The sequence below is a fragment of the Taurulus bubalis genome (assembly GCF_910589615.1).
Source record: "Taurulus bubalis genome assembly, chromosome: 16".
NCBI classification, from domain to species: Eukaryota; Metazoa; Chordata; class Actinopteri; order Perciformes; family Cottidae; genus Taurulus; species Taurulus bubalis.
In genome coordinates this window covers 7,451,321-7,468,528 of record NC_136604.1, presented here as the reverse complement: position 1 = coordinate 7,468,528, position 17,208 = coordinate 7,451,321, and the positions used below count along the sequence as shown (strand labels likewise).

The 17,208-nt window shown below is 40.8% G+C and overlaps 1 protein-coding gene across 1 annotated transcript in view; it reads right to left on the bottom strand.

Annotated features, from left to right (window-relative positions):
* Positions 1–11,941, bottom strand: part of osbpl10a (oxysterol binding protein-like 10a) — a gene marked incomplete at its 5' end in the record, with an annotated part of 56,747 nt that extends 44,806 nt beyond the window's left edge. Inside the window, 2 exons of the mRNA XM_079231615.1 lie at positions 150–325; positions 11,670–11,941. Of these exons, the coding sequence (XP_079087741.1) occupies positions 150–325; positions 11,670–11,941 (448 nt within the window). The remainder of the gene's footprint in view (positions 1–149; positions 326–11,669) is intronic.
* Positions 11,942–17,208: the final 5,267 nt, after the last annotated feature.

The window sequence follows — 17,208 nt, the reverse complement described above, 5'->3', positions numbered from 1 at the left end:
ACATAAAACACACACACACACACACACACACACACACACACACACACACACACACACACACACACACACACACACACACACACACACACTCAACCCAATGTTTGTACTTTGCCATATACGGGCAGCCTGAGGCCGGCATCGGGTCATACCTCGGAGTTTGTACATCTCTCCGTTGACAGAGTTTACAACGAACATGTGCGGAGCCTCGTCGCTCGGGGTTACGGAGGCACCGATCAGGGGCAGGGACCCGCGGGGCTTCTGGCTCTTCCCCTGATCGTTGACAAAGTACTGCAGCTGCCCCAGCTCTGGATCCAACACAAAGTACCTGCATGGGAGGGAAACAAAGACGGAGAGTTAAGAAAGCAATGAGCCAGAGGGAAGGAAGGCGGGGGAGAGAGAAACAGAAGAAGCACCATAATTTTTGCCTCATGCTTTCATTAACCCTGCTTGTTTATTGGGAACACTTTTCTTTATATTCCGGTTGTGCAAACCTTCCAAGAAGTGTGTGAGAGAAGAGCAAGAAAGCGGGAAATGGGCTTTGAATGAGGGTGAGACAAGGCGAGAGAGAGAGCACTGCTATAAAAACACACAATATCCTTAAATGTCTCACCTCCCATGCAACACCGCCTGCAGGATGATATTTACCAGAGCTCTCTTCACGCACGATCCATTAAAAATACCCCTCCGTGCACATTAAGGCCCGCTTTTACCAACATCAAGCCTGGCAACTCAATTCCAAATTACTCAAGGTAGCAATTAGAGTGGTCATCTTGAACAGAAGCCACAGCTCGAGGCGTGCAAATGAAAGCCCATGTTTTCCCCTTTGTGATTAATGAATCGCGTTCAATCGCTGCGTAATTGAATCTCTACCTCGCTCATCGCCGTTTGAACGATTATAAGCGAGACAGACACGTGAGAGGAGCAGAGACATTTCATTTCCTGTGGCCAGAAGCGATCGTGTAGGACGTTCAAGAAAACCTTGGCCTGTCTGCTGCGCTTAAGGCATTGTCTTTTGTTTCTGCATCTCAACCCGGGCCATAGTGACACCGGGTGGCTTTGGCTGACCTTTACCCGTTTGTGTCCAGCGGCCCGAGGTCACAGCAGTTGTCTTTGTTCAGTCTTCCGCTCCGCGTATCGCCTTCGTTTCCCTGAAAATCCCGGTGTTCGCATTCAATGTTCTCTTCACATCCGCGAGTACAGAAGCTGTATTGATCAGGCATTTGCCGAGCGGCGCCCGTATCACCGCGGTTGTATGTGGCGACTAAAGGCGTCTCCTGTCCACGCCAGTGTCTCACAGGTGTTGACTTTCAAAGAACAGCTACGGGTCACTTCACCTCCTGCTGTTTCACACTGCTACTCCCTTTCATCTGCAATACCAATATGTCATCAGTTGTTTGAGTATGACCAGACATGTATTCTCATTATCAATTTACCTGCAAAATTATTTCCAAAAAATAGAAAATGTCGAGAAATCTAAGTCACACTTTCCTAAAGCCAAAGTGTCAACTTGAAATTGCTTGTTTTGTCCAACCATCAGTCTGATTTTAAAACATTAGACAAAGAAAAGCAATTCATTTGCGAGGCTAGATGTAGGTAATGTTTGGGATTTTAATAATTAACAAAAACTGGTTGCAGATTAATATTCAATCAGCTAATTAATAAACTGCTTAGTTGTTTTAGAAACATATCTTCACTGTAAAACATCACAGCCCTGTTTGGTTGTGTCCACTTACTTCTTCTCTTTAACTCAAAGAGCTCTGACAAGTTTTCAATTTCAACTTAACTGTTCAAGTTAAAACTTAGTTCAACTTACAATAATGTTTTGTGTTGACTTTTTGAGATTTGTTAGTGTTCATTGAACTTGACTCTTTAAGTTATCAGAAAAAAAAACAGAAAAGACTGGAAAAGGCGGGAGTGAGGATTTAAATAAGCAAATTATGTCATGTTTGTGTTTTAGGTAAACTGTATTTTTTAAACCATGGCCAGGTTGAAGCCTGGCCATAATCTACTGGTTAAACACTGCAAATAAGTCATATACTTAAATTCCAATGAAAATATAGGCATGTTGTGGTAAACAAGAAAGGACTATTTCCACCGGCGGAGGGATTCTATTAACCTGACAACCTCCAGTGAATCGAGGCGGAGTAATTCACCGTTACTTTCCACCTGCAACAAGTAGAGCCAACGGACCAGAGCGCTGAGGATTCTTTTCGCTTGGACACATGAAGGTGAGTTTAAATTATGACTTCAAGTATTTTTCTTAATTAATAGCATGTGAAACGTTAGTAATGTAACAGTTATGCAGCTCGTGCTTGTCAATGGTCTGGAAAGGCTTTTGATATTGCATTCATCTACTCTTGTCTGTTTTTGTAGGATACAAACCAGAACCGAAGAACAGCTGCCCTGCTTGGTCTTCGTGCTTCTATCTTTCAGAGGATTCCTCCGACATAATCCGGATGTGTGATGTAAAACACTGTATTTACAAATTTATTACACTCAATGGTTGTAATACGACAATGGTAACATGTTTTGTGTTCATTAGCCTTATTACCCATAGCCAGACACATTTTTATAGAGATTTTGTATAATTACAAAATACCTTTTCAATGGAGTCTCCTTCACCTTTTTTGTTTTAGGGATTTTTAATGAGGACTCTCAAAACATTGAACTAGTACTATTTTGGAGATGTCAGTTAAGATGTGAATGTCTTTGTCTTCAGGTTCATGGAGAAACCCTGGATGAATGCAGGTTGGACTGTTGATGGGACACAAAGGCATTCTGCATGATTCACTTCCTTTGGAAGTCTTCGATGTGGCCGAGGCAGCAGAAGATCATCCAACATGAGCTCAGAGACGATCATCAGAGACGACACCTTTGAGTTGTTTTTTCTATATATATTTTTCTATTTGGGTGTGTTGAGATGTACTTGTAGCGAATGTTTCAGTCTGTGTATATTTTCTTCCAATACATGTTATATCTTTTGAACAGAAGTAAGAATTATTGGTCATTTCTTTTTTATAAAGCAAGCACACTTTAAATTGTCAGTCAAAATAACATTTATATGCAATTTGAAAAAAATGTGGAATGTAAATCCTCTTAACTTGAAATGGAAAGTTGTTTACACATGGTAAAGTTATTTTAACTTGTAACTGTGAGTTACATAAAAGCACAAATGTGCGTTTGTTTGACTAACTAAGGAAAGTTTTCTCGAACTGATAATGTAAAAACACTCTTTGTTTTAACTTGGTGGATCAAGTTCAAACAACAACGGACAAACAGTTCACTCAACTCTGACAACTTGAATCATAATGTTGAGACAACTAGCACGTTGTAGTTACATCAACCTTATGAACTTTAATTTATCAGTTGAATCAAAGGAAATTTCAAGTTGAGTCAACTAGATTGCTCAAGGCAGCAGGTGAACTTTCGTTTGCAAGTTGAACTGGCTTGAAATGTCTTACAGTGTTGAGTTTGGGTCAAATTAATTCCTGGCTAGACATAACTAAGACTACAACCAAGAATTACTTTCATTATTTAAATCAGACATTTGCTTGTTTTTCTTTGATTGATCCGTATTAAATATAATCTAATATTTGTCTGTAAAATGTCACCAAACAGTAAAAATGCCAGTCACAGTTTAGAGCGCAAGGAGACATCGTCATGTTTCCTGTCTTGTTCAACCAACAGTGTGACGTCCAAACGTATTGAATTCACAATGGAGCTGCAAATCCTCACATTTGAGACGCTGTTACCAGCGAATGTTGAGCGTTTCGACCTTATGAGGAGGATCAGGTATCTGCCAAACATGACTACTCCACTGTCAAAATAGTTTCTTTGTGAATGTCACGTATAAATGTCAGTCGTATCAGTTGCATTCACTCAGTCAGCAACTGGGTTTCCACTGCCACAGCGATACCTGGTCTCATGGTGTCCTACATGAGCAGCATTGTGCCGGAGTACAGCCTCAGAGCCGCGAGAGCATCACCATAGGCTGCTAGTCTTGTTTTCATTGATCCTTTAGTCTACAAGGACTGAAATTGCCCACAAGTTCCCAGAGACATGGTGACATCTTGAAACTGAGCGTTTTGTCCGACCAACATTGCGAAACACAAATACATCTAATTTGCAATGAATCTGCTAAATGAACAAAGCAGGTGATTGGAACAGCACTAGAAATATCTAACATGTGTTAGTTATGATGGAAAAAGAAAAATCTCATCATGAATGGCTTCAGTCTACAAATATGTAAACGATGAGAGAACAAAAGAACTCTGTTGCTGCATCCTTCACATTTTCCCGTGAACCCCAGAGTTCCCCAGAGAGGATGCAGTGAACATCGCTCTCGGAGAATTGATCCCCACTGACGGTCTTGCCCGCTTCCATTTATGTCGACCACAGCCGACCAGGGAACGATCTGCCTGCGTCAGTTTTTATCCAGGCATCTCTTTTTCTGTCACATACACACACACTGTATGTAATGTTACTGTATATGAAGTCTTATCCCCTGTTCAGTCAGCAGAGTGGAGGCTTTTACCGTTGACCCCTCCGGGCGAGTTCTGCCTTTGCAGCATCACCCCGATGTAGACCTATAACTTGATGGATGGTGCTGTGTAACAGACGGCTTCACATTAAGCCTCTCGTGTTATAGCAGTGCTGATAATGTCTGACCTGCAGGAAACTTTTCACCTTTGGAAGCATAATGACACTGGTGGAACATTTGCAGCAGCGCTACTGCACTTAGTTAGAATACATATTTAGATTTTAAACCCCTTACTGGTTTAATGGCGATCAAATGTCTGTATTTATCCATATCTCTACAAAAATGTTTTTTTTCCAGGCATTGAAAACGCTAAATTTAACTTAATTTGCTTTTCAAAAACTATCCCCTATAGCTTTGAAATGTAATCAATCAGCCACTCAAGAATGAACATCTGTAACAAAATAGAGCTTTTAGATACTGATTCATAGAATTTTTTGCTGATTTCATAAAATAAAATCGCCATCATAACAATAACAACAGTGTTAAAAGAGCTTAGTCAAGCACATTTATCCACACCAACAGAAACAGAGAAAATAGCTTGTCAGCAGACTTTGCATCCCTTCTGTGCTCTTTTGGCAGTTCATTCTTAAAAACACTCGGGAGGAAGGCAGTAAATCTCCCTCGTTATTGGCAGGAAATGTGACTGATACTTGTTCAGTAATGAGTAGCACGGCCTCAGAATGCGACCAAACATTTTCATTGCTCGCACTGACCTTTGAGCCTGACCTTTAACAGGTTTGTCTACGTGTATGTAGCGTTACTTTTTTATACCCCGCTCATATTCTGCAAAGAAGCCCCGCCCACTACTCTGCCTCTGATTGGCCCTGATATTGTTCGCTGCTGAATGACAATGTGGAGAATAAAAATAAGGCATGTGTGATGTGTGAAACAGTGCCTTGTAATCCTCCTCGAGCAACATCACAACCTTAAAACAAAGCAGTAATTAAAAATGAAGAGAACTGTTGTTAACCGCTCCCCTGTCCTCTGTAAAAAAAAAAATCCTGACCCAACATCTTAATTGGAGATTTGTGTGCACCTACAGTATGTGTTCGTGCACCTACATGATAAGTTAGACTCAGTTAGTTTTGAGTCGTGTGTGTGTGGTTATAGTGCCAAAGGGGTTCTGTAAAGCCAACATTTTATAATCACATACTATCATGAGATTTACGTAGCAATTTCAGAACAACACAAGTCTGAATTGAATGTTGCCAGATTAGAGTAAAGGCTGAAGAGCAAAAAAAGTAAAATATGCACAGAGAGCAATTAAATAATATATATATATATATATATATATATAAATAATACAATGTGAAATGCTCAACCCCCAAGCTGCAGCAAAATATGCACAGAGAGCAATTAAATAATATATATATATATATATATATATATATATATATATATATATATATATATATATATAAATATATAAAAATAATACAATGTGAAATGCTCAACACCTAAGCTGCAACCTCAGGGTTTGAGTAATGAAGCCAACAAGAAAGCGTCAAAACCGGTTCATCAAATGGCCACTCGAGGCTGGCTCCAAAAATCCCCATCAATCAAACTTTACAGCAGTAATATATATGTGTGTATACAGCTCAGTACAAAAATGGTTTTGGTCTCTAAAGCTAATATTCATGACAACTGTCGAGGGGGTTAGGTTTTACATAACTCACCTGTCTAAACTATATTGAGGCTTAAAGTTTGGCTTAATCAAGAGCGTTGGCGCTTTGAGTGACAGATGGGTAGCGTTACCGGTTGCTAGCTGTCTGCTCGGTGTCACCTCGGCTAATTCACTAAAGTTGACCTCTCGGCCGTGTTGGTGCCTTTCAGAGAATTCTTCATGCATTAACTGACCTTATAAGGCTTGTTGTGCGCTTAATTATACACCAGCCATCCTGCTGGCCAATGTGCGGGCATTGGATGATGGTCTGCATCAGTTATGGGATAACAGGAACTGTAATATCCGTGTTTCCCCGAAACTTGACTAAATCATGAAATAACGTAAATGACAAGACGAGAGCCTGATGAGAGCATTAAGAGTCAACCAGCAATCTAAATATCAAGCTAAAAGCTGGAGTGGCATTTATTCGACATTAAAAACAACAACAACAAAAATCACTAATGCAGGTTCAAGTACGAGCTCTGATGAAAATACTTAAAAAACCTGAGCTTCGCGTTCAATTCCTCCCCATGAAAAAGGTGGTTGACAAAGCAATCCTAACTTAAGACCCACTTTCTAGTTTGCTCTGGAGCTTTCAACCGTATCACAGGGTCTTCATCCGCAGATGAAGACCACAGAAACACCAGAGCTGCATTACCCCGACTCACAGCTTTGATCAAAGCAGCGCTCCTTTTTCAGAGAGCACATCTGCAAAGAAATGATTCATCCCTCACCGCGTACTCCCCACCCTGCTGACCGCTGAGGTAGACATACATTTAGAATCTACACATGTAGAAATCATTTCAGATCCAGCCTCGTATAACAAAATCTAGTCAAAATCTAGTAGACTGAGAGAGCTCTGAATGGCTGGTACTCTGTGATCTGCATGCAAATGTTGAAATATCACCACATGATGCACAAACAGAAGAAACTGTTTGAAAACCGGATTTGTCGCATTATGTCACAGTCACAAAAGTTCCAAAGGGGAATCTTGTCCAACACACAACCTTCTTTGTATTTATAGAATAGACCCAAAGCTTGGGAGAGATAAAAATCCAATCAGAGCATGACCGTTAAACAGAGAGAGAGAGAATCTGTTGTCTGTTTGTGTACAATACTTGACAAACTTTCCAGGTTTTTTATAATAGTTATAGTCTGTTTAAATCACCAATCACCAGCAATTATCATAGTATTCCTCGATAGAATTTTGTATTAATTAAAACTGTTGCTTAACTGTTGCTTAATTAAAAAGGATTTAAGTTCCTGTTCTACTGAATCGTCACTTTTTTTTGGTCAGTTTTGCTGTTTTTTTTTTTTTCTGCTGTCCCATAATAACAATTCACCCCTTTTGTACAGAAAAGAAAAGTGTGAAACTACACTTCAAGTCGCAATTTACTTAGTCAGTATATTATTATAGTATACAAAATATGAAAAGCTACAAAAAAGGAATGCACTATGTCAATGACAATGGGTATAGAATGCATATGTCTGCAGAGACATGTCGAGCACTTTTTCTCTGACAAAAACACTCATGACACCCCCACAACATAACAGCACTTCACACTAACACATGGCCTCCCACACAGTGGCAGAATTAGCTGCACTCAGGTCTGCTGCCCACCACGACACCACCTGCCAAACACACACAATGTGTTCCTCCGCCTTATAAATATTGGAACGTGACTGACGACTGCAATTACTCCTACACCACCAGATCACCGCCTCTCCTGCTTCTAATGTGTCCATAGAAATACTGTATGCATGCTGTCGGCTCCTCAAGATACAACTAAACGCAACCTGAGCGTCTCTTCTTCCTCTAATGGGTTTAGAAAAAGACTGATTTTAAGAGTCATTTTTAACCCAGAACCAGCTGCAGCAAGCTTCTCTCTAACGTTCAGTAAAAAATAATAATAATATATATAAATTAAGTGATCCAATGTGCCAGAAAAATGAGCTCGGGGACTAATGGAAAACTGAACTGTAGTGGAATTTTTCTCACTAGCTATGAACAAATGTAAACAAACGTCCAAAACATGTGATTGAAGGAAGATTGAGACCTACTTTCACCACTAAATTGAGCAATGGGTAAGACAGTAATGACTATTAATGTTTTCTGGTTTGTTTACATCAATTTAAAGCTATTAGTTACATTTTATTAAGCTATAGGAAACACCAAAATGTTAATGTTTCATGTGGAACTTCTATAAAAAGGTAGTGTAAATGTCAAGTATTTATTTGGTTGAAATGATTGATTGGGCTTTTAATTCCCACACCAATTATCGTAAAACAAAAGAGGACAGCAATATCTGAAATACTTCAAGTTACTGTTATGAATCTGGAGCAAAACGGTGAGTGACTTTGCAGATTGTAGCATGTTAAATAATCTCAAAGACGGTTAAAACAGTGTTGCAGAAAAATGACTGCTGCCCGAAAGTGCAGTTCCACTTACAGTCAATTCTAGCTGCTTCTCAAAATGTTGTTTTAAAAACTACTTTACTGGCAACAAGACAACAATATTTTAGAATATTCACTCATGACTGTCGTGTATTATTTCCCTCCAAATGGACACAGTCTCTGAAAAGATTATGTACAAACATAATTATAAAAAACTCCAGGAACCATCTTAGTCGACATAAAAGGGTTAACTCGTTAACTTCAGGGATAGAATCTTCATGACGCTTTGAATGGACACATCCCACCAACACACTTGTGTTCAGAACAACCGGCATATAGCAAAAAAGGATCGGTTAACTTTTTTTGGCTTCCTGCAAAAAGGCTCCATTTTCAGGATGTTTCTCTGCGTCGACACATTTGGCGAGACCTTCACCTTCGGGCACTCTGAAATTGAAACGGGACAAGTGCCACCAACCCCCCAAAGAACAAAGCCCATGCTTTAGCATCACCCTTCCACAGAACAAACTCAGCATAACAACCTGTGCATTATGTACTGCACTGCAAAAACAGCCCTTCTAGAAAGAAGCAAAACATTCTTATACTCAATCAAATCATCCTATATCAAAGCAAAAAAAACTTACCCCATTGGCAGATTTTTTTGCTTGACAAGATTTCTTAAAATAAGCCAAAAATCAAGAAAAAGTAAGGCATACTTTCCTAAAATTAGATAATTGTTCTAATCAAAACATGCTTGACAAGATTAATATTCTTTTTGGGCAAAAAATATGACTTACTTTCTTGATACAAGGCTTTTTTTACTTTCTTAAAAATTCCTTTTTTGCAGTGTGTGATATTGGTTTGCATTGTGTGAGTTCAGGTGTTTGAGTGAGCAGACTTGACAGGGAACAACTCCCACGTGAATGTCAAACACAATTGAGATTTCTTTTGTTCAATAAGACCTCTTTGAGATGAGCATGTGCGTGTGCTGACTCTCACGCCCAGGTTTTTACTCCTGTGGGTGCATATCAAGATGCAGTTCAGTGCATCATCTGCCTGTCAGTTTAATGGGAAAGCTGGGAGCAGCCATTCCTTCTCTCCGCCTCCCTACCTACCTCACCGCTCTCTCACATGTACACACTGGCTTCCAGCCCAGAACAAACACCCCACAGTCCCAGCCTTCTTCCTCCATGCAGCAGCGCCACGGCGACAACGGGGCGGTTATTTTTGTGGGCACATCGGTGAAAAAAAAAAAGTTATTTCATCACGCTACAGCTACAGAGGAGAAATCCTGCATTATTCATGTTCCCTGTGTGTACTCTAGTTGAGCAGCTTACAGGAAATTAGCAAGAAAAGTCATTCTACGGCAAAAAAAACAACCCACAACCGGGTGTTTCCTACATGGCTCACAACAGCAACAAGTGTAAGGTTTGGTCATATTTTCAAATTAAAAGCTTGCTCATAGCTACTCAATGAAAACGAGTTGAGTGAACCGGACAGGTTAGCAAGTGAACCCATGAATGCAACAACGCACTGCTGTGATCTCCACTTCATTATGAGAGCAGGCTGCAGCGCTTTCATGAGCAGCAGAATATCAGAAAACTGCTTCAAGCATTAAGATGAAGCAATAAGGTAATATCACCGACAACATTTATTTATAAGGAAACGCTGCACCGGTGTTGACGTTGTGTTGACGTTTAAAGCTAATTGTCCAGATACGATACGACAGCTCGAGAATAAAGACTATCTTTAGGAATCTTGTACCTAGAGCTACAACGATTAGGCGATTAGGCGATTATGCGCCCTCGGTAGTGAGAACTGCTGCTTTCTTTGTCTCACACAATTTTTCTACAGTTGCAATGACAGGCCAACTATGCAATTAGTGCAGTAGAGCAAAACAAAATCAATCAACTATTGACCAATTGTAATCATCAATTAACCGTTTGTCTATTTTTTTTTTTACAAAAACACCAAATATTTAATGTTTACAGCTTCTCTTAACAGGAAATGTGATGCTTTTCGGTGTCATATGTGATGTAAGATGAATATATTTGGGAAAACATTGATTTGTTGCCTACATTGTCTGTACATTCTACAAAGGGTACACCTTACTGGATGTAACGGAAACAGTTTCTAAATTAGCAGCATCTCTGCTGATGCATGTGCTGACACCTGCATGTCTTCTATAAGCTAATATCAGCTCAATATATTATCCCAGGTGACTAATCGGTCGAGCTCTAGTATAATAGTCTTTTAGTCGATCGACAGAAAATCCATAATGTCAAATATATTGTCTGGTCCCAACTTAAATGAAATATCGTAGGGTTATTTAATTGGAAGATGTCATGCGTGTGATGGGCATTTGTCGCTGTTTGCTGACGTTTAATAGACCAAACAATCAATGAAGAAAATTAATAATGATAAAAAATTATAATAATTAGTAGCGTCTAATGTGGCACCTTAACACTAAGAAAGCAACACAACTAGGGCTATATGGCTGCGACTAACAACTATTTTTATTATTCAATTAACCAGTTGATATAGTTTTCAAGATGTATTGCTTCATCATCTCCAGCCCAAGTTGGATGCCTCCTCCTTGTTCTGTCTGAGCAACAGTTCAAACCCCCCAAAAACAGCAAATATTCACATTTGAGATGTCAAAAACTGTCCCTTTTGCCACGATTGACCAATAACCAAAATAGTTACCATTTCAGCTCTAAAAATATCCCCACTAAATCTAGTTTAAAAAATGACTGTAGTTGGTTCAACACACCTGTTATATGATGTCACCTGGACTATTAAATAGAAATAGGTCTCTCTGCAAAATGCATTATCAGATTTTTTTTAGATTTTGTAAACCTTTGAATAGTCAGAGTAGTCAGTTAGCAGGCCTACATGACATGTGTGCAGGGTTTGGATTTAAACCCTCTGACCCCTCCTCCTCCTCCCTCATCACAGTGACGTGTTGGTAAAAGTGCAACGTGGACGGGGAAAATAACAACACCGAGCTATTGAACACCCGAACCGAAAAGTGGATCGTTTCCAACGCATCAAACTCCATCCGCGCGCGCGTACCTGTTCTGCCAGCCCTGGATCAGGTTGGTGTATTTGCTCAGCACTCCTTCCAGCTGCCTCTTGCGCGGCTGCTGCAAATGCATGCTGTTCCCCAGCGCAGCTCCCCGGCTGCTGCCTCCTCCTCCTCCGGCCGGGCCGCCCAGGGATCCGGAGCCGGGGCTGTGCGACCCGCTCCTCCCGGGTTTCCTCGTCGATGACGAGCTCCCGCGGTCCGACGGGGAAGAGTTGTTCGCGTTGGCCACGGGATGCGGATTGCAGAGCGACTTGTCCATCCTGGCGACGGGACGGTGAAGAGCGGGAGGAGGAAAGGGGAGGGGGGACAGAGTGAGGAGGAGGGGACGGGGGTGGACCAGAAGCAGCGGCGGCGGCAGCGGCAGGGACGACTTCAGCAGAGCATAAGTGGTGAACGGGGTCTGCAGAATGAAAGCAGAGGCAGCGGATATGCACGGGCCGCGGTGCGCCGGTGGTTTAAGCGTCCCTCGGCGCGTGACATACTCCCAGGTGGTGTGTGTGTCCTGCTCTCTCTCTCTCTCTCTCTCTCTCTCTCTCTCAGAGCGCAGACACTCCCACTCCACTCTGGACCGGCCCCCGGATATTACGATGCAATCCCGTTATCCACATCATCATACCAAAAAAGTGTCCCCCCCCCCCCCCCTCCTATCCTGCCTGCCAGACACACAAACATACACAAATACTGCAAACACCAGAAATAAATCCACAGATGAGTCATGTATGAGGCTGCTACACATCAACACTTGCTTTATATTATCTAGGGCGTAGATTTGGCATTAAAAAAAGCTGATTTATGTATCCTGCATTTATATTTATCGAGCAAATAAATATTAACCAGGTCAAAGCTTAGAAATGCTATCTAACGTGCAAGTATTATTAGTACATGAATGTCAATCAAAATCATATTTACTTAATATACTGCACCTTCTCTCTTAGAGAAAAGATGATGACATTTTTTTGTTTTACTCAAAAAATGATACATAATATTTATATGAATTATTTTTATTTCATTTTTGCAAGTGTTGAGTCTCTCCTGCAGTCTTCTTCTCAGGCTGCAACCACATACCCATCAGAGGGCCGGGCAGCAACCTCTTTGAAGCCTGAGAGGCAAAGCACAGGGCCCCCAACGTAAAATTAAGATAAAACTAATCTAATAAAACCTAATATCTCTCCAAGCTTCCACGCTGACCCAATTGGCAGTTTGGAGTAATAGCGCCGTGCCAATTGGCTTAACTCCATAAACATCTATGGATGCACATTAAAGTTTCATTTTGTCCTTCTTTTATCTTTGGTAAGTCCCTTAAATTGCAAGTTCTGTCTACAACTTCTTTATGCAGGCCCAAATGTGCTTTAGGATACATTCAACAGCTTTCTGAATTGTAAAGCACATGGTCAAGGTCAATCAGTATTCTGTTCTCCATTCTCCAGTTTAGATGACATCTGAGTTTAGATGACATCTGATTGCAGGAGAGGCTCAGAATATAAGTATGCAACAACAACAAGTATAGTGTTAACTTTAATAAACTATGCCACAGTACAAAAGATTATTTTAGTGTTAATTCGACCAACTAAGGAGGTGGGAAGAAAAAGTAGGAAATCATTTCTTATTCTCTGGTTTGAACATCAAAACTGGATGTAATTTTCATATATTTTCTTGTTCTAGTAATGTAGCAATTTCAGATGGCTATATGAGGGTTATATTTTCATTCACCAAGGTACTACATAACCTGTCTGACTCACACAGACACGCATGCACGACAACTCGAATGAAAAGGACACGTTAACAAAGACCTGACCGAGGACTGACTGCAGGCTATTAAGAAAAGGCAGAGATTGCGCTGAGCAATTGAAGGCATGCCTCGATGAATCTCCACAGGACACTTAACACAGCACGGATAGATTCATGCTGCTCATCAGCTGTGGCAGCCACAAAGCCAAGATCAATACAAGAGAGTAAAAAAAGATCCCTGGGCTACAAGAGCCAGCGAGGTTTGTTAAAAGCCTGCGCTGAGTCAAGCTCGGGTCAGCTGCATGCCATTATGAGCGGTCAACGCCAGTTTAACTCTGAGGCCTTTCTTACTGTCCATCCATTTAGAGTGCATATTATTTACCAGGGGAAAAGTATTTATCAAATCCATCATTAAACATAAAAGGAACAGGTTATTGACTGAGCCCCGCCCCTGGACGGGGATCGTCCAATCGCACCGTAGCAACTGTAATGTTAAGCTTTAGATTTGTCCACATGTTGACATGTGCATGGGGCTGTAGAAAAAGATACTTTGGAGGGTGGTATTTTATTTTTTATTACATTTTCAAAACTAACCCAAGAGAAGAAGTTTACAAAATGGACTCAACTGTGTTAGTGACCTAATAATAGTTCATCCCAAAGGCAAGGGGCATGGTATCAGCTTTATTATATTAATTTGTGGGGTTAGAGGTTACTTTAGTTAACGTGGGTGACAAGATGCTCGTGCATTACCTTTATTTCATTGGTTATTTATCGTCCCCAAAACCCCTTTCTCTTGCAAAAGTGCAACCGTGTTAGTTTTCAGGGTTGAGTCTGAATGAGCAGTTCTCTTGGACTGGCACATCTGCTACTTGCCCAGGAATCGATGCAGTCAAATCACATCTCTGTGACGTTGCGTTGGGCTTAGCCATACCTAACAACATGGACGCTTATAGAAGATTTGTTTATTTTATTGCTCAAAGCGTTGAAACAACACGTTGATAGTATTTCCAGTATCTGCGTTGCAAAGGAGAGGGATCAGTTTAGCCATGAAATATGATCGTCAATAATTTTTTGGATTATTCTGACAGCACATGAATGCAGCACAATTGTCTATATTTTGTTGCTCGGTGACATTTCTGGGCAACTGAATAAATCCTTTGAAATGAAGCTTCATATGTTTAGATGAGGATGGTCTTTTTTTTCTAAAACAATCCAATACCGTTATTTATTTTAATATTTCTGTTTTTTGCAGTCTTAATGAAACACCATTTCCCATAAGCCCCAGATATGCTTTGGTTGAGGGGTTAGTTCAGACATGTCTGTAATAACTGCAGGATAGAAAGTACAGATGCTGGAAAAGTTTTTAGACAGCAGAGATTAGAGCAACAAAAAAAAAATGACTTTGACAACACGAGTACCCGCGCTACTGTGCTTGTAGATTTTTCATTGGAGCTTTGAAATATTAAAACGGCATACATTAAAAGGTTTTTAATTTGTAATAGCAACTGTAGAGGACGCCAATTTCTTTTAGAACATGAAAAGTAAACCTCAGCAATGTGCTGAATGAACTGAAAAGAATGATGAAAGAAATGCATTAGACTGACGTGAAGGCTTCGGCTCACGATAATCTTCTGCAAACTCTGCAGTATCATCACATTGAACATCATCTTTGTCATCATTATTTCTTCCTTTTAATCATCTTCACTCCCCCTCCTCCTCCAATCACCTTCATCACCATCAACTATGTTCTAAGCACTTTGAGACAACTTGCATCATCGCGCCTCTGTCGCCATTACTTTGCCGAAACAGAACGGTCCAGAAATATGTGTTTCCTCACCTCGGGACTGTAAAACATGGAAGAACTCATTCCCCAGAGCTGTGATTGTTTTCCCAGGCTGTACACTGACATCACACCAATCGCTTCCATCTAGCCCTGAGTCAGATTTACGACCCGAGGTGGGCCCTCATCATCTTCCACTGCCAGTCCGCCCCCGGCACCAGAGCCATTACAGCCTCGAAGGAGATACTTTAAAACTGAATAGCTCCAAAATCTGAGATTTCTAGGAACGGAGAACAGCAACCTTGCTTGTAGCATAATGAGGACACACTTCTTCGTTCATACAGTGACCTTCGAAGAGTTATAAGTTATAAACTCAAATGTCAGTTTTTTAAACATTAACCCCCTAACGCTCCCTGAAGGTTTCCTTTTTCCACACAGTATCACACAGGTTTTATTCTATACCAGCTTGTTCGATTCTTCATTGAAGCTATAGTATCTGTACACTGTTACCCTGCATTCCTTGAAGCTTATTCGCATTCTTGCCGAGCGTTATACAAAGATCTATATCGCTCTCATGTCTGTCATCAGCAATCACTCACGGTTGAGTATGATTGTCTTCCTGTGGGTGAAATGGATTATGTGTGAGTCTTCAAATGGCTGTAAAGGCCAATCCTGGATGCAATAATGGTCTATAGCAATGTGGGTAGTTGTAGTAGATGGAGGAGCAGTTTGGTGGTGGGTCTATATGCATTGCCTTTTTTGCTTTCATGGCAAGTAAAAGGTCCTTTTACCTTCGAACGCCCTCATTTTACAACGACGTAAATTAAATTTGCGGTATGGCACAGCTGATCAGCTGTCCATTGTTTAGTCACACTGCTGTATTCTCTGTCAGATGAGCATAACAGTGTTAATGACTATTTATATATTTACCATTAATTTACTTCAATTTGCTTTTGGTGTGTACTAATACATATGTCAGTATGTTGCAGCAGCAAACCTTCCCTTGTGTCCAGCACATTTGGCATTGGGATTTAAGGCAGCCTTTCAGAGAATAATTGATGATTGATTCGGAAAAGCTCAGCAAAGAAGAATGCCCAGGACTCAGCTTTAAAGATAAAGTCGTGTGAAGAGGTCCTCCGTCAGCACACCTCACTTCTAATTCCTCGATTTCCACGCCATAATATTTCACAGCTTTTAATGGATCCTGGCATCTCTTTTGCTCGTTGATAGATACAGTGTGTCAGATTAAAATATCAGTTCTTAAGTCGGTGCACATTTTCTCTGGAAGCAGGGTTCATTTCATAGCAGGCTGTCAGAATTTGAACATGGATGGGTGTATTACATCAGCGATCTTATTGGGGTGAGCTCGTCTGTCCTTGTCCCTTAACAGATATCTGCACATTGCACATCACTTTGTGTGCACAAACCACACATATCTCCTTCTCTCAGACCGACAATTCCAAATCAAAACAGGAATGTACAGAAAAACACAACCAACCTTGGTTTGTTTCTATGTATCCGCTGGCAACAGCTGGATCAGATTAGCATTTCACCTGGTGTAATTGTTCCTGGCAGCCATGGGAAGTGAGATTATCCTGGGTCTGTTTGTTTTGGGAACATTTTATCTGCTCATTGTAAACTCTGCTGCCAGCCAACATGTCTCCATAAAATGTCTCCCCTTCGCTTTCTGGAAAGAAGCTCGCGTGACTTCCTCTCGGCTCTTTCTTTGGTTTTACTGTAATGTAACCTTACGATTGTTCGGTTTATTCAGCTAAAAAGCTAAAAGCTTGTCTATGTTTGCACAACATCCCTTTATTATTCACAAAGACCAGTAACCTCGCCCACTACTTAATGGACTGGAAGGGGGCTGTTGACCGTACGCTGACAAGGTCAGAAAACTGTGTGTGTGTGTGTGTGTGTGTGTGTGTGTGTGTGTGTGTGTGTGTGTGTGTGTGTGTTTGTTTGTTTGTGTCGTTTTGCGTAAGACTGTAAACTGAGAGTGGGAGAGAGTGATTTCA